The sequence below is a fragment of the Vollenhovia emeryi genome, unplaced genomic scaffold, assembly GCF_000949405.1.
Source record: "Vollenhovia emeryi isolate VEMERY1.0 unplaced genomic scaffold, V.emery_V1.0 DF939155.1, whole genome shotgun sequence".
Taxonomy (NCBI): domain Eukaryota; kingdom Metazoa; phylum Arthropoda; class Insecta; order Hymenoptera; family Formicidae; genus Vollenhovia; species Vollenhovia emeryi.
This window is the reverse complement of record NW_011967211.1, coordinates 1,534,398-1,559,383: the sequence shown is the minus strand read 5'-3', so window position 1 is coordinate 1,559,383 and position 24,986 is coordinate 1,534,398. Positions and strand designations below refer to the sequence as shown.

General features: G+C 37.6%; 1 protein-coding gene and 1 non-coding gene across 2 annotated transcripts; one reads left to right on the top strand and one right to left on the bottom strand.

Moving 5' to 3' along the window:
* Window positions 1-11: 11 nt before the first annotated feature.
* Window positions 12-15,760, bottom strand: LOC105565144 (sodium-independent sulfate anion transporter-like). Its single transcript, XM_012018103.1, has 11 exons — window positions 15,592-15,760; window positions 7,390-7,725; window positions 3,902-4,137; window positions 2,925-3,126; window positions 2,495-2,715; window positions 1,944-2,289; window positions 1,510-1,812; window positions 1,168-1,313; window positions 914-1,084; window positions 677-830; window positions 12-606 (listed from the first exon to the last, which is right to left on the bottom strand). The coding sequence occupies exons 2-11, from the start codon at window positions 7,574-7,576 to the stop codon at window positions 566-568; spliced, it is 2,007 nt and encodes a 668-aa protein (XP_011873493.1). The 5' UTR covers window positions 7,577-7,725; window positions 15,592-15,760; the 3' UTR covers window positions 12-565.
* A 7,133-nt stretch (window positions 15,761-22,893) lies between these two features.
* Trnas-gcu lies at window positions 22,894-22,975 on the top strand. The gene has a single exon. It is a non-coding gene; the product is annotated as a tRNA-Ser (tRNA).
* Window positions 22,976-24,986: the final 2,011 nt, after the last annotated feature.

Genomic DNA, 24,986 nt, shown 5'->3' with positions numbered 1-24,986 from the left:
TAGAACAAGGCTGTAGCTGTCGCTCAATATTGGTTAAAAGAATTATTAACAAGTAAAAGTAGAGTATACAAATGTTGAGCTGAATAATCTGAGTATTAAAATCAAAGTAAAAGTCGTCAGAGATTAAAATCCAAGCCGTTAAAACGATTAATTGCGAAAAAATGTTATTTAGTTTTCTCCCTCCAATTTTTAATATATATACAGAATCGCCACGTTTTCTGAATTGTATTACCGATAATGCAGACCACTCTGCGTGACTATTTAATTCGAAGAGATAGAGAAATTCGAAATATACATTTGTATCGGAGTATGTATGGATTTTCGCCGTTCATAAGTACAAAAATATTATACTGTATATAGCGCGGATTTACAAGACGCACGCTAAATATAATGGCTTGTGCTCATAAATATAATATACTTACATATATACAAAATATTAAATTAGCTAAATGTGAAAGTAGCATTTTTGCTTCGCAGCAATACTGTGCCTTTACGAAAATGCCGCAATATTTTCGCTATAATACTGCGCCCAAAGACAGGAAAAATATTGTATCTATACAGATATTTAATATCGATTAAGAGTCTCGGTTGAAACGTTCGTGTATTCTAAAATAAAAAGGTGAGATTTAGAAAATATTGTACACCCAGAGAAGGGCCACTACAAAAATCGACTTACCTTTAAGATGGTCGTTGAGTTCGAGTTCGCTGGAACTGCACGTGAGCCGCGAAGGTTTCACGCCTTTGAAGATCTCGATAACGCTCGGTTTCAAGTTGTGGAAGATTAATGGCTGGCCCCGTTTAGTAAAATCCTCTATCAAAGACTTAATACCCTGAAGGAAGGCAAGTCGATTACAGGTAAGATATGTGTAATTAATGTAGCAAGCTTTATTTCTCTTTTATAATATTTATTCACCTTTGCAGCAGTGAAATCGGCCGCCTGGATATGCGTGGAATCTATTACGACGGGCATGGAGGTACCCTCTCGTAATCCCTGTTTGCTAATGACGGCTCGTACGTACTCAACACTTGGAAACACCAGACTTCGATCCGGAGTTATGACAAGATATTCACAACCGCTAATACTCTGTAAAAAAATACATTGTGTATATTTTTTAAAATACAACTATCGCGGAAGACTAGAAACGTAAAGTAGAAAAGTATGCTTACCGTAGCTTTATGGATTCGTAATGTCGGTCTGGCCGAGGCATAAAGTAGGAACAAAAGATTTATACCGATGCCGATTACAATACCCAGTTCGAGTCGTATGAAAAGACAGCACAGGAACGTAGTTATGGCCGGTATGAGATCAATTTCTGAAAATGACGGGGTGCAATTTGTAACACGATCGTGTCAAGAAAAGATAAAACGACAAAGAAAGAAAGAGATATATAAAATTATTTTTGGAGAGTCTTTGATTCCATTCTAAAATTATTATACGCATTTATTTACCTATAACTGTCTGTAAATTCTAATTGGCTCTTTCGTTATATTAAGTAAGAGAATGCATACTTTTGCTTCGCCACATTGGCTTCACCACTTGGAACTCCACCATAAAGACGACCGCGGCAATGATGACGGCTGCCAAGGCAGCCTTGGGTATATAATACAGATAGGGTGTGAGGAACTGCAATGATATAAGCACTAATAATCCGGTGTAGACTCCGCCGAGCGTCGTCTTCACCCCGGACGAATGGTTGACTGCGCCTCGGCTAAGACCACCGCTCACGGGCATCGATGACACAAACGACGATACCACATTGCACGCACCCAACGCCAACATTTCCTGAGTCGCGTCTATCGACTTGCCCTCGGCTGTGGATACAACGTTGATTTAATTTTGTGCGGGCGGAAAGCACAGTAACTTTAGACATCAATTTGCCTGGTTTGAATAAAAAATGATTCGAAGCGAGATGAGATTTATTCTTGATCAACTGAGCACTCACAGAATACTTTAGCGATGGAGATGGTTTCTAGCAGACTTAGCATGGGGACGACTAGGCAGCCAGTGCCCAGAGCGGAAACCATGTCGATGAAATGATAAGTCTCGTTCCCGACCTGAGCTTCAAAAGGTGGCAAACGGAATTCCGGCAGTCCTTGCTTTACGTGGCCCGTTAAAATGACGGGCGATTCTCCCAGATGCTTCTCGAGGAGCCAGCACATCACCGCGCAGACGATCACAATGATAATATTTCTGGCAGTGGAGATTAGCCAGAACGACTTTGTGACAACTTGTTGAAGCCGCGATGGTACTTTAGTATTTTTCGATATTACTGGCAAATCCTTCACTTTCTAAATAAATGAAAAATTCTGCTTATTTCTTTATTCTCTCTTGTTACATATTTTAATAAATAAGAATATATTTTATTACATAAGAATGTTATGTGTAGTACTGAATAATCGAGAGAGGTACAACCGGTTATATCGTGTATGCACTTGTCTGTTTATCGAAACACGGTGAGCTAAATTAAACAGAATGCAGTAGCGTTGTATTTACCCGGAGAAGTAGAAGAATGATTATACAGGCAATTCCCAGAGCGGTATCCCAACGCCTCGTCTCACCGATATGCTCGAAGATACTTTGCCACACCTGTACGAACTTGGTGCCGGTAACTTTCAACCCAAGAATATCTTTCACCTGACTGGTGGCGATGATAATCGACGCCGCCGAAGTGAAACCAACGGATACTGGTCCCGATATAAAATCCAGTAAAAATCCTAATATCGGAAGAGTACAAAATAATTTAAGCGAGTCATATGTTAAAAATAAATAGCAAATAATAATATGTAAAATAAAAGTACATTACATATTAAATGGATTATGTATGAGAATTCCTTAATGGAATGGGAAGAGAATTCATTTCATAATTCAGGAATTCAAGAAGAATTCTTTCTGGATTCTCTGTGCTACCTGAGCGCCACGTTACCTAATTGCAAAATGCCCATTAATAAAGAGACACAGCCTGAGACGAAACACAGCAATACGGCGAAATCGGGTCCTAAGTGAGCCTTTTGTAAAGTTTCTCTTGTTAGAATCGCGGCGATTGCGGTTGGTCCGACAGGCACATCTTTCCAAGAGCCGAAAATTGTGTACACGAAACAGGCCATGAAAGACGAATAGAGTCCATACTGTCCAAACAAAATATTTTTTTATAATAATATTAATGGTATTATAACATTTCATAAAAATCGTATGTTCGCATTGCACGGATTATATTTTCTCGTAAAACAGTGAGACTTGCTTTGAAATATTTTTCTAAACTGAAACAAGAAAAAGAGAGAAGAAAAATATTTGAGATAAAATAATAATATTCCACCCGGTATATGACTAGTCCAATATGGTCAGCTTTCTGTATACAAATAACTACCAGATTCAATGTTTGTATATTTTAAATATCTCAAAATTGCGTGTTGTGACGTCCGTATAAAAAAAAATAGAGAAAAAAAGAGAGAAAAGATTGATGCAATGACAAATTTTCAGGCTAGGCGCCGGTTTCAAATATGCTTATTCATGTTTATTGTATGACACTCAAGGTTGATTTAGCTCTTAAATTAGCGAATATTTTCTGACGTGTGTGTACGTGTGTGTGTGAGGCTGAGATTTACAATATGCACAACTATTTTATTATAATCAAGTCGTTATTCTTGAATGGTAAGTTTCTTCAAACAAGTTTCTTTAAGGGCAGGTTGTTCCAACCGCTTGGTAAACTAACAGTTAAATCATATGTCTGTGTTTTATCTTTAAATTAAAAAAGATAGACACATAATTTAAGTATTAGTTTGTTTACCAAGAGGTTGGAAAAACCGGCTCTAAAAATGAAATGGTAAAATATTTCTCGGGTATTTTGAGGTTTCCTATTTAAAGTCATTTTGTGTTTCAGCATGTGTACGTATATGTATATACCTGTAACGGTAATCCCGCGACGTTAGCGTACGCTATGGCTTGCGGAATTACGGTGAGGCCTACGGTGATGCCAGCCACTAGATCGCTCACCACGTATTCCTTTCGGTAATTCGGCAACCACGCTAGGATCGGTATTCTTTTGAATAGCAGTTTCCTCCTGCAAGACCTTCTGATCCGCCGGTAGACCCACCTTCTTCCCGAGGTACACAAAGCACTTTTGCCAGAATCTTGCGGTACTAAAAATTACGGTAAAAACATGTACGCGAAACGTATCTAAATAACACATGTATTAATAGCGAGAATACATTCACGGGGAAATGCGGCGAGGCAACATTTTTTCGCAGCAATTAAAAAATTTAGACTTCTGGTACGTTTGTTTCGTACAAATATGTACGTTTCGTGAAAAATTAGTATAATTACTCGAGTATCATTTTAGGCGAAATATTTTTGAGCTGACAAGACTTATGGAGATTTCATAACGAAAAATATGGCATGGGCACGAGATATTTGTGAAGAGTCGGCATTTAGTAATCGCTCACGAATAGGTGATAAATTAAGAAACATTATACGCCAAGAAAGAAAATGACCCCGTTAGAACGTAATGACACTTCCTGCATCAAGTTTTTTGTACTATCATTACGTGGAGGCATTAACGGCAACTTATTTTTTTGCCCTCTCATCAGTATCGCTTCGTGAATTCGTCTTCTCAATTTTAGCGGAAGAAACTACCTAAGTCGAATACTTATACAAGATGCCAAAACAAATTATCCTTTGCGCGTCGTGCCCGAATCGTTTGTCGCGCGCATAACCACACGATCGAGCGATCCAAGTTTATTTAGCAACATGGCGATTGCATTGGCCTCTTCAAGTTACCGGCTTTAGAAAAGTACGCTTGAGGTGCACGACATGGAAGAATTTAACGAATAGTATTCTCATTTCAAATTTTACATAAAATCGCAATTCGTGATAGACGAATTACTTCAGAGACATATTTCGCAGAGAAGTATGTATGTATATGTGCATACACATAGGAAATAAAAGTAAAACAATATTTTTTACACTTTTTGTTCTCAACAGAGCCCGTTGTAGCTGCGAAACGAAAACTGGACGGAGTAAGTGTAATAATTAACGTGATTTTAACGAGAATGCGAAACGCAGCGTGTTCAATTCGCGTCGCATCTCCGTAGATCGTGACGTGCCAAATTCGAGGATATGAAATCTGCCTTCGCCCGCGTTCATATTATTATTTGATCGATTATCCGTCGTGCGATATTATTTCGCGATTTACGTAAGCGTGGCAATTTATCGGCACGGCACTTGATTTTCAATTAACAGTATCAGCGAGTATCGCGCAAAGTGTAAATGCGTCAGTGGTGAAACCTAATCAACGAGTGGGACAGCGCGAATATCTATAAAGACCATCGCAGCAGTGTATTATAATAATTAATTATCGTATTTTATCATCAAAATTAGAATCGAACGACAGATTGCATCTGCGCGCAACTCAATTGCAGCTCGTTGTATATTCGATGAGACTGCATCTCATTATCCACGTAGATTCTGCTGTTAATATTACGCGAAGCATAGTAATGGCAGAATCAAATTTCGATTTTCGCATATTTAAATTCTATCAAGGTCTATTATTATTATCTGCCGCGTTATTACGGGAGTTTTCGAAAATGAACACGTTGTCTCGCATTTCGCACCTCCTCAAATATTATAATATCAGCATCATCGGGGGGTTTTTTTTCTGCGGTTCGATATCGCCTCGAACGATCGCACGGGCGCCGATAGCGATCTATACGCGAAGGAGATTAGAAAATAATGACTTATTTAGAGCGCGGTAACACTCGCGACCGGGATATCGTAGATGCAAAATGTTTTTGTGCACCGATCGAAACGTGCTTTGAAAAGAGTTGATGTAACAGCGCCCGATTGTTGCGCTTATAGAGCGCTACGTTCTACAATGCGAACGTAAAACAGTTGTGTTTCAAAACATTTATCTTTTTGCGCGACGTGCTGACATCGAAGCCAAGCGACAGCGTGCGCACGACGTACGAGTAGGTACTGGGACCAATTCTTAAACAGCGCTAACAGAGCAAAGTCCCCTATTATGAGACAGGATCCTAATATGGGACGGCGGGGTTTCCGTTAAATTAATAGGCATCATCGGTTGATTCCACCATGAATTTATTGCCCTTGGAGCGAAATCTGTTTAGTGGACAACTCATTTGCCTCAGTGGTCGAATTGGTGAGACGTTCGCCTGAGAGTGCAGGGTGGTCCAGGTTCAAACCCTGGCTGAGGTGATATTTTTCGCAATAAGTTTTCTGTATTATTAAAAATGCCAGGTATGTCCAAGAAAACAGTGACGTTGAAAATCCATTGTTAGATCGTGTAATCGTGGAAAAAGATTTGCGATTGAATTTGGGTGTTGGAAACCTGCTATCTCACATTAGAAACCTATCTCATAATAGAGGACCGTCCTCTGTATATTCCCCTGAATAACTTCTACATGTAGTAGTTTTGTTATTGCAATCAATCACACTTGGGTACTTCAGTTATTTGTCTCGAACAATTGCTGTTCGCGTATTTGTCGAACAGCAATTGTCGCGGGATATATTCAATTTCTGTAACAGCGAATTCGGTTGCTTGCACTAGTGCGCACAGTAAGGCTTACTTACAGTCAATTTCTATATTTAAGAATCGTCTTGAACATCTCTTGAAATATTTCGTAGCCAGTAAAATGACCTGCCTTAGTGTGCACTCAGTGCGTACTGGTGCAAGACCTGCAAAAATACGTCGAGGGATGTCACGTTTGTTAAAAAAAAAAGAAGAGATTTACAACGAAAAAGTTGCCACGTCGTTATATGCGTGCATAAATGCACATGCGCGATGCGAACGAAGGCAACATGCCTTGAAACAATTTTTCGCCGATTGCGAATATTATAAAACGCTATGGAAAAAAAACGACTGTTCAACCGTGAAAGTGAAGGTCGGCGTACGGTGCATGGATTATTTTTGCAAATTTTTGTTCGATGTTTCCGCGCCGTCCCGCATCTCCGCTCGACGCGCGGTACCGCCGTCGTTGAATCACACGCCAATTATTTTCTCGCTCGCTTTTGCATGCATCGAGCACCGGCAATATTTTCGCGCGAATCATCGGTGAATTCACGGACTCGCGATTTGCTTTCGCGGAAAGCGTACCGTTAGGTCAAAATGCTTTCGTTACAATTATGCATGAGAGCGAGCTTGATCGGAATTTTATACCGCGCGTCTCGTACTCAGCTTTTCTGAGCGAATGCACGGAGAGATCGGTCGTCTCCCGTTTTAGCTCGACGTCTCAACGTGGAATTTTACTCTTAATATTTTTCGATGATGGAACGTTCCCTCGGGATGTGCCAGAAAAACGTACTTTAAAGCTAGCCTTCTTCTACGTCCAATTACATTTTAATAGCGGTGCAACAATACGAAGCGCGTAGCGACTCACCCTCCAGGTTGACAATCTTCGCATCTTTAGTGATGGCATGAGCGCTGCTAGGATTACTGTTCAGCGTGTCCGGCTCGTTATTATTGCTGCGAAGAACGTCGTCGAGCGCGTTGCTGCTGAAGCCGGTCAGTGTGACCTCCCTGCGATTTTCCATATCGCACTCCTCGTTGACGTTGTACTTGGACATGGCGCGGCCGCCCAGGGATCGACCAAGAGATAAGCCAAGTGCGCAATTCGGACGGAACGCGTGAACCGATATATAAACGCACAGACCGATGTCGAGCCTCCTTCCTCAGGTGGACTCCATCCTGTCGGGAGCTCGTTCGCACAGCGACCCTGAAGTAGGAGAATGAGCGGACTGATTTATATTGCGCGTAACGATCCCGTTAATTTTTCACCTGTCGCCTTATCCTTCGATCTCACGCGCTCGCCGATAATCCTTGCGATAATCGATTCGTGTATCTTTAATCTTACGTACATCAGGTGCTTATGCGCGTTCCCCGCTTGGATTTATCTGAACGGCAAGGATCTCTTCGCTACTGCGAGACGTAAAGCTTTCGGCGAGGAATCTATTTCGCGTGATTTTACAATTATTTACAGTTTCGCCCAATTCATTTATTCCTTTCTAATTCGTTATATATTTTATTAAATTAAGTAACAATGGCTCGTATGATAAATAAAATAAATGAAACAAGGGGCTCAGAGCCAGAACGGGATAGTAGTGTTCAAATATCTTTAATAATAAATATATAAACGTTTCGGTCCTTACTGGACCATCTTCAGTATAGTAAATAACAATTTAAAACATTATAAAACTAGGGATATAAAGGCAGGGGAAAGAGAATTTAAAAAAAAATTCGCGTTTCGACAGTTCAGTGTAGGTCGACAATCCGTATCGACGCACTGTTCCGAAAAAGTCGAAATAGACGCGTAAACAACATCTTAACTAATATATGTTATTGCGAACAATATTACCTACAGCTCCAGTGGTCGAGCTGGTTAAGACGCCCGCACGGATTGAGGGAGGTCCCAGGTTCGAATCCTGGTTGGAGTAATATTTTTCGCAATAAGAATTTTAATTGCCAGATACGGTCAATAAAAAAAATTAAACCTAATGAATTTATAAATTAGTGCCTCGTAGGAAGAAAGAAAAGGTATGTGCTTACCTATAGCCATGTTGGACTGTGTAGGTGAAGTGAAGTTATGACGAGTGACAAACATATGTCGAGTATAAAAATAAGTCAAAAGAGGAAGGGAAGGGAAACATAGGGAGAAAGAGGAGGGGGTGGTAAGATTATTGTGAGGGAGAGAGAAAATTTAATTGCATATTCCTGCCATAATCCTTTAAAAAAATACAAAAGATAAACACGATCATTTGGCACATAATGATGTGGTTTACAAGTTCTCGTGCAAGAATTGTGTGGCCACATAAGTTGGTCAAACGAAAAGACAATTGAGAACCAGAATAAAAGAGCATCACTCTGATATTAACAAAAACACATTGTCCCCCTCTGTCATATCTGCCCACAGAATGGACACCAACCATGGATTTGACTGGGACAATGTCCGTATTCTAGACGAAGAACCGTCTTACAATAAAAGATTGATATCGGAGATGGCACATATCAAATGCCAAACCGCTCCCATTAACAAGCAAACTTATTAGACACAGACTTATTAGCCAACGAATATTTTCCTATATTAAATTCTCTCTCTCCCTTACAATAATCTTACAACCCACTCCTCTTTCTCCCTATGTTTATCCCTTCCCTTCCTCTTTTGACTTATTTTTATACTCGACATATGTTTGTCACTCGTCATAACTTCACTTCACCTACACAGTCCAACATGGCTGTAGGTAAGCACATACGTTTTCTTTCTTCCTACGTGGCACTAATTTATAAATTCATTAGGTTTAATTTTTTTGTTACAGTATTTTTTTACTACTCAATGCGTTTAATTTATTGCGGTTTTTGCTTTATACACCCACGTTTTATTGTATATCACACTTTTAATCGTTTGACTGCGCTATCTTTTAATATGTTCTGTCTTTTCATTTATTAATTAATCTTACCGAACCGACTACGTATATGTTATTTTACATTTTAATTTGTATCCCTAGTTTTATAATGGTTTAAATTGTGTTCTTTACTATACTGAAGATGGTCCAGTAAGGACCGAAACGTTCATACCTATTTATTATTAAAGATATTTGAACACTACTATCCCGTTCTGGCTCTGAGTCCCTTATTTTATTTATTTTATTTTATTAAAGTTAATTTTAAATTGTATTAATTAAATTGCTTTTCTTCTAATATTTATAGGTGTAATCATGTTCTTTCGTTTTACGTTTATTATGTTTCGGCAAACAGTGAATGTTTCTTAACTTAGAATATCATAAAGAGCTTGATCGCTTCTTTCAACAACGTAATGGAGTGATTAGAAAATTGCAAACTGGCAACGTAGTGGATTATTCGTTATGTTGAAATTTTCAGTGCAGAATGAATGATAACGATCTGAAAATTGACACACCGTGTCTCCCTCACTATCGACTGTGACTGGACATTCGTATCGCTGGTGCATTTAAACTCAACTTTCTCAAATATACGGCAAAAGAAGTGGCGATGACAAATGGCGAATGCGGCGGTAATTGACGGAGTTTCGTAAATAACTTTGCGAAAACTCATAAAATAACAGGGTTTGCTCTAATGACGAAAACATGCGGCGCGAGTTAAGAAACAATCGGCGTTGAAAGGAACGTTGTTACAAGTACGACAATCAAATGGAGCACATTTACACAAATTTGCTAAATAATTATATAACTTTAAGCTAATTTATATCTGCGGAAAAATAAATATATTCCGTAAAGCTAGAAATGAAAACAAAGAGGAAACGGAGGAAACCGTCGCAACGTTAAGAAATGTGCGGCTTTTATTGACATTGCCGTTTCTCGGTATTTATCGGTCGAGATAATCGGCGGGTACTTACTTTAAAAACGTTGCAAATTGTCCGCAATTGAGCAACGTGTACATTGTATTTTCTATTGACGACGCGATTATACGTAAAAGCTTATCGTCACGCTCAGTTTATTCCGAATAATTTTACCGAATAACTGTAAAACACACGCGGCTATGCGTGGCGTGCGATTTATCGTTCGTAAAAAAAGCTTCGCTAAAAGTTGTGTAATTATCGAAATTAACGCGGGTAGACGCTGTTTGTCGCCGAGGGCGCCTACGATTTTACGATAAAATTCCGTTTGCAATCGTGATTTTATTTTGCCGCAGCTACAGTTGACGAAATAACGTTTTCAGGCTTTATCTTTTTGATTACAGTCGATCGCAAATCCGAAATGAGTAAACGCGAACAAGTAAAAGTTATCGCGCGTGGAGGAGCGAACGAATTAAAGCTGTTCCGCGACTCGCCGAGCTTGTTACGAGACGGAAGCGCCGATGGTACCGGAAACTAGCGTTTGATGTTACAATAACAAGTCAAAAAGCGCGCTCGTTGGAAAATTATTCGAATTATGCGTGTAATATAATATCATCCGGTGCAGTTTCATGTACGTCAAGCAGTAACGTAATGTTTCTCGGAATCCAGGATACAATATCGCGTGGAATATCGCGTCTCTGTCGAGGAAACTTGCACACGGAGTTGAATCTTGGAGACTTGTGGCGAGACGTTTACATAATCAATTTCGTACTAAAAAATATTCCGATTAGCCATGCCTTCGTTGAATCGAATAAACGCCGTTCTTATTATTGTCTATCTCTCGTATTAGATAATGCGATATTATGTAAAGCGATATCAAGCATGTTACGATCAGTGGAAGTATTGCAAAAAAAAAGGACAAGTGCAATTGCCGCTAGTTTGTTTGCAGCAATTTTAAGCACGTGACACGTGAAACGATACAAAGATATAGCGATAAGTGAAATAATTAAAAAGAAGAAGAGATGATCTTTACACTTACGTTGCACAGATTTCTCGATAAGATATATACATATTTTAGTTGGCGCCAGGATCGTATTCTGGGTAAAATTTCTATTGTTAGGACACATTTGCATATATTCTTATTATAGTAATGTCACGTATACCTATGTAACGAGTTTTTTCTGAACCGACGCGAACGCGTATAAAATTTTATTTATATATATTCTGTGCTAATTATGAAAATCATACGCGTTGAAGCAGTTGGGTTAAATTTAAATTCCATGTTATTTGCATTTAATTACTTCTACCGACATGGTAATTTCACGACGTCGAATTCTTCGAATTTTTCCTCACATTCCTTCTTTCAGTCCTACTTCTTTTTCGCTTTAATATAATCTACAAATATTAAATAAATAAATCCGACACATAAACACATTGCATTCTCAACCGGTATTTCGGATACTTCGTAACTTTTTCAGACTATAGATTTAAATGCCATTTTTACTAATGTTTCGCTATTTTTAATCGTGAAATTATACACGCGATGCCTCGCGAGAATATTTCGTATGTACTCGTAAAAGAATACAAACGTTGCTTAAATGTATATTCAAGTAAAATTCGGAATATTATAGCCATGAATATAAAATATTACTATGCTATCAGAGGCATGGAAATTATTCAATTATCTTAAATCGATCCGTCAGATTATTTTAGTTATTAAATTATTATCTCAGCTTAATTGATCATAGTTTATTAGGTTAGTGATAGAGCTATGGTTATTACTGCCACGTGAAAGTCCAATGCTGATAACGAAAAAAAATCGATGATCGCTAATACCGTTACTTCACGACGAAATTTGTCGCATATACGCGAGCGAAAGATAATCATAATATATTTATTCGTCATTAACACATTTAATAACCGTTTAGATACAAAAATATTTGGACAAGACACGACGGTGCAAAGGGGATGTTTTTTCCTCGCTGTTGCGCGTTCCACATTTCCCGTCTAGAATGGCATCCATGAATTGACTTGGATTCCAAAGTCTTGAATTTTTCATAAAGAATAATACCATTTATGGCCACAAATTATGTCTCATTTTACTTTATAACGATATATAATCTTTACGTAGCATTTCTAACGGCATAACAAGCTGAGCAACGAGATTAGGCGATCGATAATAATCGGTATTAGAACTGAGTTATGGAAATTAATACAAGATCGACACTATTTAAATTTATTCGAAAACGTGACACTTAATATTACAAGTGTCTCGTGTAATGACAAACTAAAAATCACATTCATTAACAAAGTTTGTGCAATTATTCTACTACAAATGTATAACGTGCTGCGAGTGTGGCGCACAAATGTGCGCTGCTTAGTAAACCAATGAACGAAAAGATCCGAGTTGAAATCCCCGAACGCCGCTGGTTTTTTCGGAATCTCCCGAAGGGAAATGGCAATCACCGAGAGTATCCTGCTACATGTATCATCCCTTTAGGGATATAGCCTCCAGATTGGAGGTTTTCTTCGGCAAAGTTAGCAGCCTACCGAAGATAGTAAAACCAAATGCTCAAAGTACTAGAATAAACTGGATAAAACAGGCTTGAAGCCTAATACACGAGGAGGAAGAAGAAGTATATAATATATTTGTATACTTGCATTAGTAATTTAATGGATTTTGAAGTGGTAGCAAAATCTATGTTATACACTAAGAATTACGTTCTTCATTTATTTAATTCTTATACTCCTCTCAGATAATATATTAAATCCATTGATTTTCAAATAGGGTCATCTACTTAAGAAACATAAATTGTGTTCAAAGTACAAAAAGAGCAGATATATGACGTAATGATATTTTCATTGTGAGTTGTCTGAATTATAATAGTAATAAATAATTCGTTAAAAAATTGAATCGCTTTTTTATTACATTTCAAGCAGTATTTCATCGGATTGAGAACATCCTAACAAATTTTTTAACGTGAAAGATCCATAGAAAGAAAGGAATTTCTTATAAGAATTAAACTGCTCTTACTTGTCGCGGATTAATTAACGCGATTCATCGCTCAAACGTTCCGCACGTGACGAAAGAATGTCGCGGCGAATTATTGCCGTCCGTGTTTTTAAATGGATCGTCGATGAATCACTGCCTCGCGTTAATCGAGGAAATGAGTAGTTCACCTGGGAATCCTTGAACGCCTTTGTGGTAGGCAGACGAGCGTAATTTCGAGTTTAAGCTCGGAACTCCGAGCTATTTCCGACACTACCAAAAATACTAAATTACCATGCGTTAATGTCTAATTAACTACAAAACAAGCGACACTTCCTTATTCGAGCTCATGCGATTCTACAATTTGAGATTGACTACAAATTGAGATATTATTTATTCGACGCATCGTAAGAAGAGATTATTTGCGTGTAACATTGTTAATTTCCTATGACAGAGATCGCAAATCGATTTTACAGAATCGACAGACAATCATTTTCTATTAAAACAATCATGTTGTTATATAGACAACTTATTGTTAGAAGGTAAAAATGTAAATATGAAGATTTTTGCAAAAGTGTCGGAGGCACCAATTCTTCAGTGATTAACGAAGGCTTTTTCACAGAAATAAGCTTTTAGGAATCAAATAGGGTTTATTTTAACAGAATTCTAATTTGTGGAGCTAGTCATAAAGACACTAAAGGTTGACACAAAATGTCCTATTGACAGTTTCATCAAGAAAAAATATCAATTCCCCATTAATCAAATAATCTGTCATTAAAAAGGAAGAAAATTGGGATATAGTCAGATCTGCCGGAAAAAATTCAGGATGATCTTGAAGTATCTTCAATTTTCAGAAATATCGGAAAATTTTTATAACATTCTCTATACATACTCTAGAAACTTCAAAGAGCCGGGACATCTTTGAGTGAGGTCTTTTAGATGTCGTAAATATTTTTAAACGTTCTTTAAACGTCTCGTAAATATGTGCTAAATTGAAGCGTCACGTGAAATGTTTTGAAGAGCGATGCATTGAGAAATACGGTTATAACAATAGGATTAGTAGTGCACATGCAGATATTCTGAGCGCGATTGCAGCACGAGGAAGTGTTTCGGAGGTCTATCAGCGGTTTTTACCTACGATATCGTCAGACACCGTAACTGAAAAAATATCACTTTGGTCAAGGCTCCCGCTCGCAAATGGAGCCGACTAATAACGACGTTCGCGAAACTTCCAAAGGGGAATTCTACGATTTTGATTTTATCTCTCGAGGAAAATGCAATGCGTGCGAAGGATCGAATGCAATAGCGATTAGGCACAATAGACTACATTTCCGCGTATTTTAAGAACAATCCCGTCTGCACCTGCGTGAAGTAATCGGTTCAAACTTCTTTCCAGAAGAATATAAAGAAATACAGGAACTTAATCCACGTCAATAAAATATCCTTTATTTCCGGATAATTTAAGACGTCGGTGTCAAAAGCACCCGGTGGATACTTCAACACTTTTCTTGCAGGAGAGACGCGTGTCTAGAGGCTTGGTCGAAATTCTAGCTCCGAGAAATGTGTAGCCAATCAAGTTGCAGCTATTCCACAAAGGCTGCAAGTTGATTGGGCTACACATTTCTCAAAACTGGAACTTGGTCCAAGTTCTGGCATCGTGGACACAGACATTAATGAAACGCGTATGCCTTATTTGTTTATTTGCGAGGTTCCGTCCCTTCGCGCGTGAAACGCCGCGGTGAATTCGCGCTCTGCTCGCTCACCTCGCTCGTTCGCAGTCGCCGCACGTGAACGAGCGCGTGCGAAAGTTTATTAGAAGACCTATAATCCTACATAAAAGGCGGATGATGCTTTCTCTGGCGCGATTTCAGCGATTGATCCTCTCCCGCATATAGTTTGCATAAACGTAATGACGCGCAAAGCGGCATCGATGTCTCTCTTTCGCTCTCGTCGCAAAGTGTGCCGTCCGACTTCCCGGCGATATCCGAGCGTTTTCGTTATCAATTAACCTTCGGCGTGCCGCGCCAATGTAACGTAAACGCAGTTAAACGGAAAGCTTGCTCGCGCCTCGTGTTTCGAAAACTATTTTAGTTTGGTTTAAATTTAATTCTTTTGCATTCAATTGTACACGTTACTTCTCATTCATCCGCCGTGCTAAAACGCGAGGATCCGACGCTCGCCTTTCCACCGTCGTGCGTCGGCGATTTGAAATTCGTTTCGCCCTTCGTCCTACCGATCCGATTCGTGTCACTTCTCCGTGTCCGACCGCGACGAGTACTACTCACCCCTGCGAGTTGCGTCCGTGGTATCACGCGCGGCGACGAGGCTCGGCTCCTCGACGACGGTCCGGGTTCATCGTCGACTCGGCGGGAGCGCGAGGAGGTCCGGCGCGACGCATCGTCCGCGACGACGCGCGCGTTTACTGCTCGTCCGGCTCGCGGGCCCGCGGGCTCTTCTCTTCCCGATGCTCCTCTTCTTCGTCTGACCTGCCGCTCTCTCGCGCGCGCTACTGTGCACTACGTGGATCCGTTTCGGCAGAACGCGGCGGGTCCGCGATCGGGTGTCCGCGTCCGAGCGTCGCACGAGTCACCGACTCTCTCTCGAGCAGCGGGTCGTTCGCTCGCTCACCTGCGGCCGCGAACTGCTCCGACAATCGCAAATTTACTTTTGCGCCATCCACCGCTGCCTTATACCCCGGTGCGCCGCACCGAATCGCCACGCGTTCTCGAGTCACCCGCGCCCGACCTCTCGTCCAGATATCGATATTCCCCGCGCGCGGCTGGGTTCTTCCCCTGGACGCGACAATCATCTTGACCGCGGGTGATTTGTGATGCTAATAAGAACGGCCGCCAGGGCCCTCCGGGGCTTACAACTGATTACAATCGGCATTTGTGTCATTCTGACTCGCTTAACCAGTCCGACTGAATAACTTATTTGTTAAATAAAAAGCACTCCAATTAGTTGACAATTGAGTAATACGGTGGAACCTGTTACGACTTCAGTTACGTCGTGACTCTCGATGTTGTTTCAAATTGTTGTGAAAGACGAGACGATCGATTTTTCGAAACAATTTTGTCTCAAAGGAAATAAAAATTATAATAAATAGAGGAAGTGCCCTATTATGAGGTAGGCTCGAGATAGCGAGGTTTCTGTTAAATTATTAGACGTCATATGTTGGTTCCACCATCAATTTATTGCCCTCGGAACGAAATCTGTTTAGCCTACATCTTATTGAAGACGTGATAAGAATATCAATTTATAAATTCCATGCACAGCCTTAATTTGAATAGAGGAAAGTCCCCTATTATAAAATAGGATCTTAATATGGGATAGCGGGGTTTCTGCTAAACTAATAGGCATCATCTGTTGGTTCCATTATGAATTTGTTGCCCTTGGAGTGAAATTTATTTGGTGGAAAATTGATTGTTAGCTCGTGTAATCGTTGCGAAAAAAGATTTGTGATTGACTGTGGACGTTGAAAACCTACTATCTCATATCAGAATCCTATCTCGTAACAGAGGACTTGCCTCTAATAATTAGACTTAATGATTTCTGATTAGTCTCTTCAAATTAGTTACATGCCTCAGTGGTCGGATTAGTGAGACGCCCGCCTAGAGAGTAGGGAAATCGAGGTTCAAACCCTGGCTGAGGTAATATTTTTCGCAATAAATTTTCTGTATTGGTCGATCAATTAATAAATGTGGCCAGTTGAGGTCGAATGAAATTTGGAATTTTAATAATTTCGCTTTAAGGCTAATAAATCACCGAAAGAAAGAGCGGTGACGTCTCGCGCCAAGTATATTTTTTGTAAACGTTTCTATAAATGTCAAATTTTCTTGAGCAATTAAACAACTTACGTGTGGCACTTTACGTATAATGGTTTTAGAATTTTCGAATTTCATCGAAACAAAAATACGCCCTACTTTAAGACACCGTACACTAGGAAAATGGCAAATTCCGTCTATTTCTTATTTTTTTAACTCTAAATAATTATTACGCGACGTTTTTTTTAACACTTACAAAGAACTCGAAGGTAAAAATGGGTTTTCATAAATTATTAAGTCGTCTCTAAATGTCACATTGTCGCGCGCGATGTGAAAGAAGCATTTCCAGATAATAACGAGTAATTTGCGAGAGAAACGTCTAATCGATAGATATAATGAACGTAATAAAGTCCACGCGAAGAATATTTATCGGCGAATCTGTAATTATTGTTGTACATTATTTACGCAAACGATTACAATGCCCGTCAGGTATCGTTGCGCGAGTTCGTGTTCTTATAACGATTGATTCGTAATAATCGCATGCACTGTTTGCCATGATATGTCCGATATACCCTATTATGTGACGTTGCATTCGCGCGAGTTACGTAGAACCATTCGTATTCATGCCATAGATCGAATCATAATCAAGTGGAAAAGAAAAATAGTAAAGGCTTGCAGTCGGAAAGTATAAAATCGTCGCATGCTCACAATTAGAGCGATTTGGAGTAACGATGTGAAAAATTGCATTCATGTAAAATTTCTGTTCCATCGACACGGATGGTTGAAAACGAAGCCTGACAAAAACTTTAGCGGTACGTAATTATACTGAGAAAATTTATAACGTCGCGCATTTTACACGCGTAATCGATGTCCGCGGTGAAGTGTGGCGGATCCTGAAATCGAAAAGTGCTCGACGGAGAAGAACTCGAATGGAAAATACGATAATCGATGAAACGTTGCGACGATAAAGTCGCGTAATATACGTTGGCATATTAATAAACGAGCGATCCGTAATATTTTATCGATCTGATCTATCTCATAAAGTGATAAATATGTTTACGAAGCAACGACGGCACGTATCCCTAAATCGTAAGACCGTAGAGAAAGAGTCGTGGCAAAATTGAATCGTTCGGAGCGTCAATTATTATCTAAGGATGTCAATTTGTTAATGAAGACGTTTAGAATTGTCACACGCTGCATGATAGAATGTGTCGATGGAAATATAGAGGGAAGTTCCCTATTACGAGATAGGATTCTAATGCGAGATAGCAGGTTTGCAACGTTCAAATTCAATCACAAGTCTTTTCTCGCGGCGATTACACGATCTAACAATGAATTTTCCACTAAACAGATTTCACCTTAAGAATGTAAATTCTAAAACTCTAAAATATTTTATGATTTGGTCTAAATTAAAATTTTCTTCCATGTAAAGTAAAGATACGTAACTCGTTTCCTTTATGTAACATTTTGATATTATTTAACGGAATGGATTTTTCCATTCGCTACGCCATTTCTATTTTTTAAAGATACGCATGCAAGAAGAGAAACACTAGTACCGAACCACATTAATTTTACTTTTCAGACCCTTTCGTTTCTCCAATGGAAGAATTACGATGTTTCGCGTTTTATCTAATTACGCTTATTACGCGAACAAAATTTGTTTGCTTGTCTGATAATAATAATAAATCTTAAGAACGCCGTCCATTTTCGTGGGAGCTTGGGTTCGAATGCGAACACGTAGCGAAATTTTGACCATTCCACGGGAATGTGGTAATAATCACTGTTTACCAACGGCGACATTATATAATTTGGTGCTCGGCATGCAATGTTGGCGATAAGGAGCGGAACCTTCCTCTAGTGACCAGAGATTTTTACTGCCTGCGCTTGCTATCTCGCGATTGCTTCCGTTCTCTTACATCACCACGCACACGTACGCCTACGATATACTCATATACTCACGCACATGTTTGCATTCGAAATATAATTATTGTAATGCAAGTTTAATCTGATAAGAATTTCATTCTGAATGCATGTGTAAACGCGAAAGCTTTCTTTCTACGGGCAATTAATCGATTAAAATAAATCTATTTTTATACAAATAGATAGATATGTAAGAGAGCCATTCTCAAAAGTAGTAAGATAATAGACAGTTCTTCTTAAAAAAAGAAAATAAGCTCTGCGTCGCTAAAGCTTTTTGTTTACTGTGCCAAGTTTTGAACAGTATTTTGAAATCAATTAGTGCGGACTAATAATGTTCAAAATATAAGTAATGAGGGGGGAAGACAGGACAAAAGTCTTTCGCGACTGTGCTAATTGCCTCCCGTACAATTGTTTGAAGAAAACAACTAAAGATGTTTTTGACTTTCTATGAGTGTAGTCGTCGTCCGTACAAAATACAGTTTTGAAAAAAATCTATTAATTTTGCATATGGATTTAAAGTTTTTTCATACTTAATTAGCCCAATTACCCTAATTAGCAATTAGTTAAATGTATCCATTATTCTCCTCGTATTCATACCACTTGAAAAACATGTGTCTTTCAATTTCTGGTTTGTTCTCAATCTTTTTAAGTCAAACAGTTTTTACTCGACTCTCTCAAATTAAATGCTTCATAAATACAGATAAAATATATAATAGAAAACATCTTATCTGTGCATATTTAATATGTCCTCTTTTTGTATATTTTGTTTGTATTGAGATAACAATCATAATTAATTTGATTATCAAATTGCCTATAGTTGTTTGCCAGAATTTCTCGATAAATCAAGATAAAAAGTTATCAAGATAAATCAATTAAATTTCGATTCGCTTGATTCAGATAAGATTTGTAGTTATCATAGCATAATTCGGAAAGTTTTATTGGGTTGTAATGAGTACGCGAGTCGCATTGTATAGTGCGGTTGCGTAAGCGTAAGCACACGATTTTCAATAGAAACACGAGTGAATTGCGCTTGCGCGCAAGCATATCTCATTATCATAAAGTCTTATATGCCGCATTTCGCGAGATATCTCTTCTGTTCATGAATCTTCACTGCGAAATGGAGAAAGAGCGTTTAAGGTAGCGATAACGACGACTGCAGTCACGCCAATCCGTACCCGAAACGTTTCGATTTGCGCTAAAGGTATTTCCTCAGGAAAATTCCCGAAGATTAAGCGAGTATTAATTGCACAGATCTTTCTTCTCTAATATAATTGTCAGAACTTGTGTTAGGCGTATTTTGAATTTAAATCAAATATATTGTCTACTTCTTGAATTCCAATTTAACAAACTTAAAGTAAAAGTAGACAAGTAATAAAACAGTCGCCACAAACGAATTAAATTGATTATTAGTAATATTAATTTTGTTAATTTGTGTTATTATGGAATATTTAGAGAAAAGTAAAAATATTAGATACATGTTCGTCTTATTTTTGCATAAAAAATACGTTTCGTATAAAATATCTTCATTTATTTCGAGCAATTTAACTAGAATAACGAAAGCAACAAGATTTGAGTTAATCGGATGCTTCTTAGGGAAATAGTTTTGTGGCACTTTTGCGTTGCATTCGTTCGCGTTGATATGTGAGAACAAGTATCGTAGGTATGTCAAGAAGTGTACGCTGTTCATTTGTACGAACAATTCGCATAATTGAATCTTGTCACGAGGGGCATTATCGCAAACGTATGTAAATATGTACAGCGGAACTCGATCGCATTACACGAATCGCATTACATTAATCGCGTGCCATTTGAATGCAGCTCTGGCGGCTATCATTCAGTTTCATCGATTACTTTGAAGTCGTGTAATGGGGCAGTGAAATTCTGCTCTTCATTTTATTCTTTCTCTATATCGCTATAACTATTTGTATAATCTATCAAATTATTAATCCCACATATTCGATAGCTATTGAACCGTAACAGTCCAAGACAAATTCTAACAATTTCAATAATTTTAGTGATTAAATCATTATTTTATATTATGTTCTTGTAATGGAGAACAATGTAGTCTAAAACATGATAATTTTGTATTTTGAATCATACGCATTATTACTTTTGATTACAATAATAATTTATATAAATGATATAATTTTATTGCTTCGGATTGAAAATTGTATTTTTACATATTTTCATGTAAAAATACATTAATCCTTGCCATGTAAAACAGTTTTGTAAAAGAAAAGCCTCGTTTAAAGTATGCTTAAGAGATATCTGCGTGTCGCGGTAGCGGCGAAATTCTTAGCCTCTTAATCCGCGAATCTTCGATCGCTGTCACATTCCTCGAGGAACGACAATGCGTCTCGCGGACTTTCCGTTCGTGCTCGAATTCCCGATGCTTCTTCCTACTACTTCTTCAGAATCGTCGATGAGATTGCGTAATCCTGGCTTTTCAGCACATTCGCATTTTCCGCGGCCCGCTTGGCTGACCGCAAGTATATGACTTGTAAGTGCATGACAGAATGATTTGACATTTTTATATCTTGCAGAGATTATCTCGTTCGAAATTATTGATATTTACAACGTCAAGTCTATGTCTTATGATATTATTTGGAATTTGTCCAACAATGCGAAACAGTTTTGAATATTTATAACGGTTAACACAATTAATATAATTTAATGTAGAGAAAAAGTTCTCCAGAAGCAGGAAATTTTTTACTTTCTTAATAAATACAAGTTCTTAACTTCCATAAAAAAATATCATAAATAATTTACAAATTGGATATTCTCGGTCACTCTACATTCTCAGAATTAAATATCTTTTTAAAGAAAAAAATTGATTTTTTAATATTTAACACGAAAAAGTCTTAAATTTTATTTTAACGAAAACGAAAAAGGTGTTTGAAATTATTTTTCTTAAAAGAAATGCCGCGATGGAGTGAAAAAGAAATACATTAGATAATTTAAAACCAGGAGCAACAAGTATCGCGATTGATTTAAGACGTTTCTAGAATTATCGGAATTGGCCCGATTGCACCAATTATTTGTGGCCACTGGAGCGAGACAATTCGATCTCGCACAGTATTCCGACAAATCTCATGTTGTACATTACGATTGCGTAAGTTTCGAGGTCGCTGCGATGGAATTCCACGTGCAGAATTTGATCATTCATGAAACGAATGATCAAAATTAAAATAATTTACATGGCTAAACACAGAAAATACGAAAATAGACACCAAAGACGAATCTTTCTAAGATGTCTTATACTTCCGTAAATTGCAGTTTTGGTCAAATCTGAGTTGATTTTTTTCTTTGACAAAAATATCAAGGTACCTTTGAAATTTAAAGCTACAAACAGTAAAAAGTTTTTGTAAAAAAAAGCGACCAACATTTTTTCGCATATTCTTTAACTAAATTCACAATTTTTTAAGCTTTACTTTAAAATAAATAAATTTGTATTAAATTTGAAAATGCCCGTAAGATATACATTAAATATTGGCAAGTTAAGATGAGTAATACATCATACAAGAAATGAATAATCCATCGATATTTGGGTTGAAATAAATCAAAATCAAGATTAGTTGATGTATCTCTAAAAATAAATAAATATAGGAAAATATAACATATATAACATATATTATATTTTTTATTTGTCTTCAATATTATGTATATAATTAATAGTAATTAATATTATAAGCTTCTTTTATATGTAAATTAAATTCTTAGACTTTTTAAATTCTTAGACTAATAATAATTTTTTTTATAAATATCGAATCCTTTATGCTTCCAGACTCGAGAAAAGATTTGTTGTGTAAACTTTATTTGCTACTTACGACATAAATAATCTCAATTAGGGACGATATTAGAACGGACGAGTTGCTTTGGCAAACGCACTTCCTTTCGGAACCGGACGAGGTGGCCGAGTGGTTAAGGCGTTGGACTGCTAATCCAATGTGCTCTGCACGCGTGGGTTCGAATCCCATCCTCGTCGTTCGCTTTTTGTTGGCTCGCGATGATCTTCCCTGTCCGAGAATTATACGCGACGTAATCAGAGTATATCAATCGCAATTATTAAATTCGCAATTGCGTAGCTTATGAGTACCATGTGTGGATATTTATACGTTAATAGCATTCGTTGATGAATTAAATGTGCACGTACCGATTTGTACTATTCTGTCAACACGTTACTGTACAAATTATGCGAAATAATTAGCTGTGAAACAACAGCATTTTGTTTTTTTTAAGAAACATAAAATAGTTTTTTCTTTTTGATGTGTGAACAATTGGGGGGGGGGGGGTTTAAAATAATGATTAAAAAATAAAACTTTCAATCTTCTCATGAAAAATAAAGAAATTAGCATTTAATTAAGCAAGATAATAACTTATGACAACAATGTAAATGCTGAGTGCATTTGTGAGAGGAATCGTATCCGTAGAAAAATTTCTTTGGAACGGTCGAACAATACGTCTTATGTAATATATTATTATCGATTCGCGTGAATAATTTGTTGCAAAACTGACAGAAATCTTTTTGTTACTAGTTGTGTAAATACGAAATGGAATGAACGATTATTTCAAACGTTCTGAAGAGAAGGAAAGAACGTTCGTGCATTTATTATAAATTACGTGCTCAGTTGATGAAAAGTGATATCGGTTCATCCTGTGAAATCGTATTTTGAAATTGTTGACGCTGGCAATTTAAAATAATAATCGCGATTATATTTTTGTACGTGTTTTTAACAAATCGTACGAAGAAAAAATGTTACATGTTTACGGATTGAATGAATATTTTCCGCATTCCGGAATTTAGCTCGCGACGTCATCGTTTCATCGACAATGTACGCTTTATTTTTAAATAGCGTCATTAAGGATGCAGTGATTAAAATTAATGAGTTTGCTCCGTTCTCTGTAATTCAGCCTATCTTAAAAAGTATGTTAAACCAAGCATAGTTTATATAAAAAGCTAGTTTATATAAAAATTAAATGAAATAGAAAAATTATCGAATAATTATGTTATGACGGCTGTATCTTCAGTTGATGTTTATTTTTACAACAGCTTTTACGTTAATAATAAATTAACGTGAAATGAACATGAAACGAAATATAAAGATAGGTTAAATATAATTGTAAAATTATTTCCGGGTTTTTCCTGCATTCGTGGAAGCAGTTTGCACATTCATATCAAATCCCACCGTTCGTCTTAATGATCAAGATTACTTTAATTATTTGATGACATGATGCTGATAGACTCTCGCAACCGTGATTCCCGTGGCAATTGCAGCTTACAATGTAACGCGTTACTAATTTTGCATGATTAATTTAAATATTGGAAATCATGCGCGCAAAATGCTTTTCACGCGATATCGAGTAATATACCTTTTTATCAATATTTCCGTACGCTTTATTGACCGACCGATAAGTTAAGCAACTTCAATTTACGATGTAACATACTACACGTGTTTGCGTAGCAATCTTAATCATGATAGAGTATCATCACAGAACATCTCTCAATATCGAGCTACAAGTGTCCCGTGTCCTTTTCAATTAAAGTCAAATAATTTCGCGGCATGACAAATATAATGGTATTATCATTTCCTGGCTATAGACTGAATAAAGTCGGACCATTCACACATTTCTGACTTATAAGCTACTTCACCTGACAACAACTACTTAAACCTCTCTTTATATCTCTTTGTAGACATTGGCCGGTTTATCTTGCGATCCTGTTTAATAATGATCCTGTTTACGTTTGTATATTTAATTTTATGCTTTTTTAATTTTATATTATTTTTTTACACTCCCGATTTTCGTACGTGACTATATTTTAATCAATTGATGTCTTTGCGTGGAAAAGATGCTGTATCGTCGAAATGTTTGCATATTATTTATATGCACATACAATACACATACATAGAGGAAAGTTCTTTATTATGAGATAGAAGTCTAATATGAGATAGTATAAGCTTTTCAACACCCAAATTCAATCACAAATTTTTCTCGCA

Bases quoted from the DNA above. Each gene is read 5' to 3' on its own strand.
- LOC105565144 (XM_012018103.1), bottom strand. From the start codon at position 7,576: ATGTCCAAGTACAACGTCAACGAGGAGTGCGATATGGAAAATCGCAGG. The intron at 4,138-7,389 runs GTGAGTCGCTAC...CGTAATTTTTAG, and splicing joins GAAGATTGTCAACCTGGAGG to TACCGCAAGATTCTGGCAAA. The intron at 607-676 runs GTAAGTCGATTT...TTTTTATTTTAG, and splicing joins ACTCAACGACCATCTTAAAG to AATACACGAACGTTTCAACC.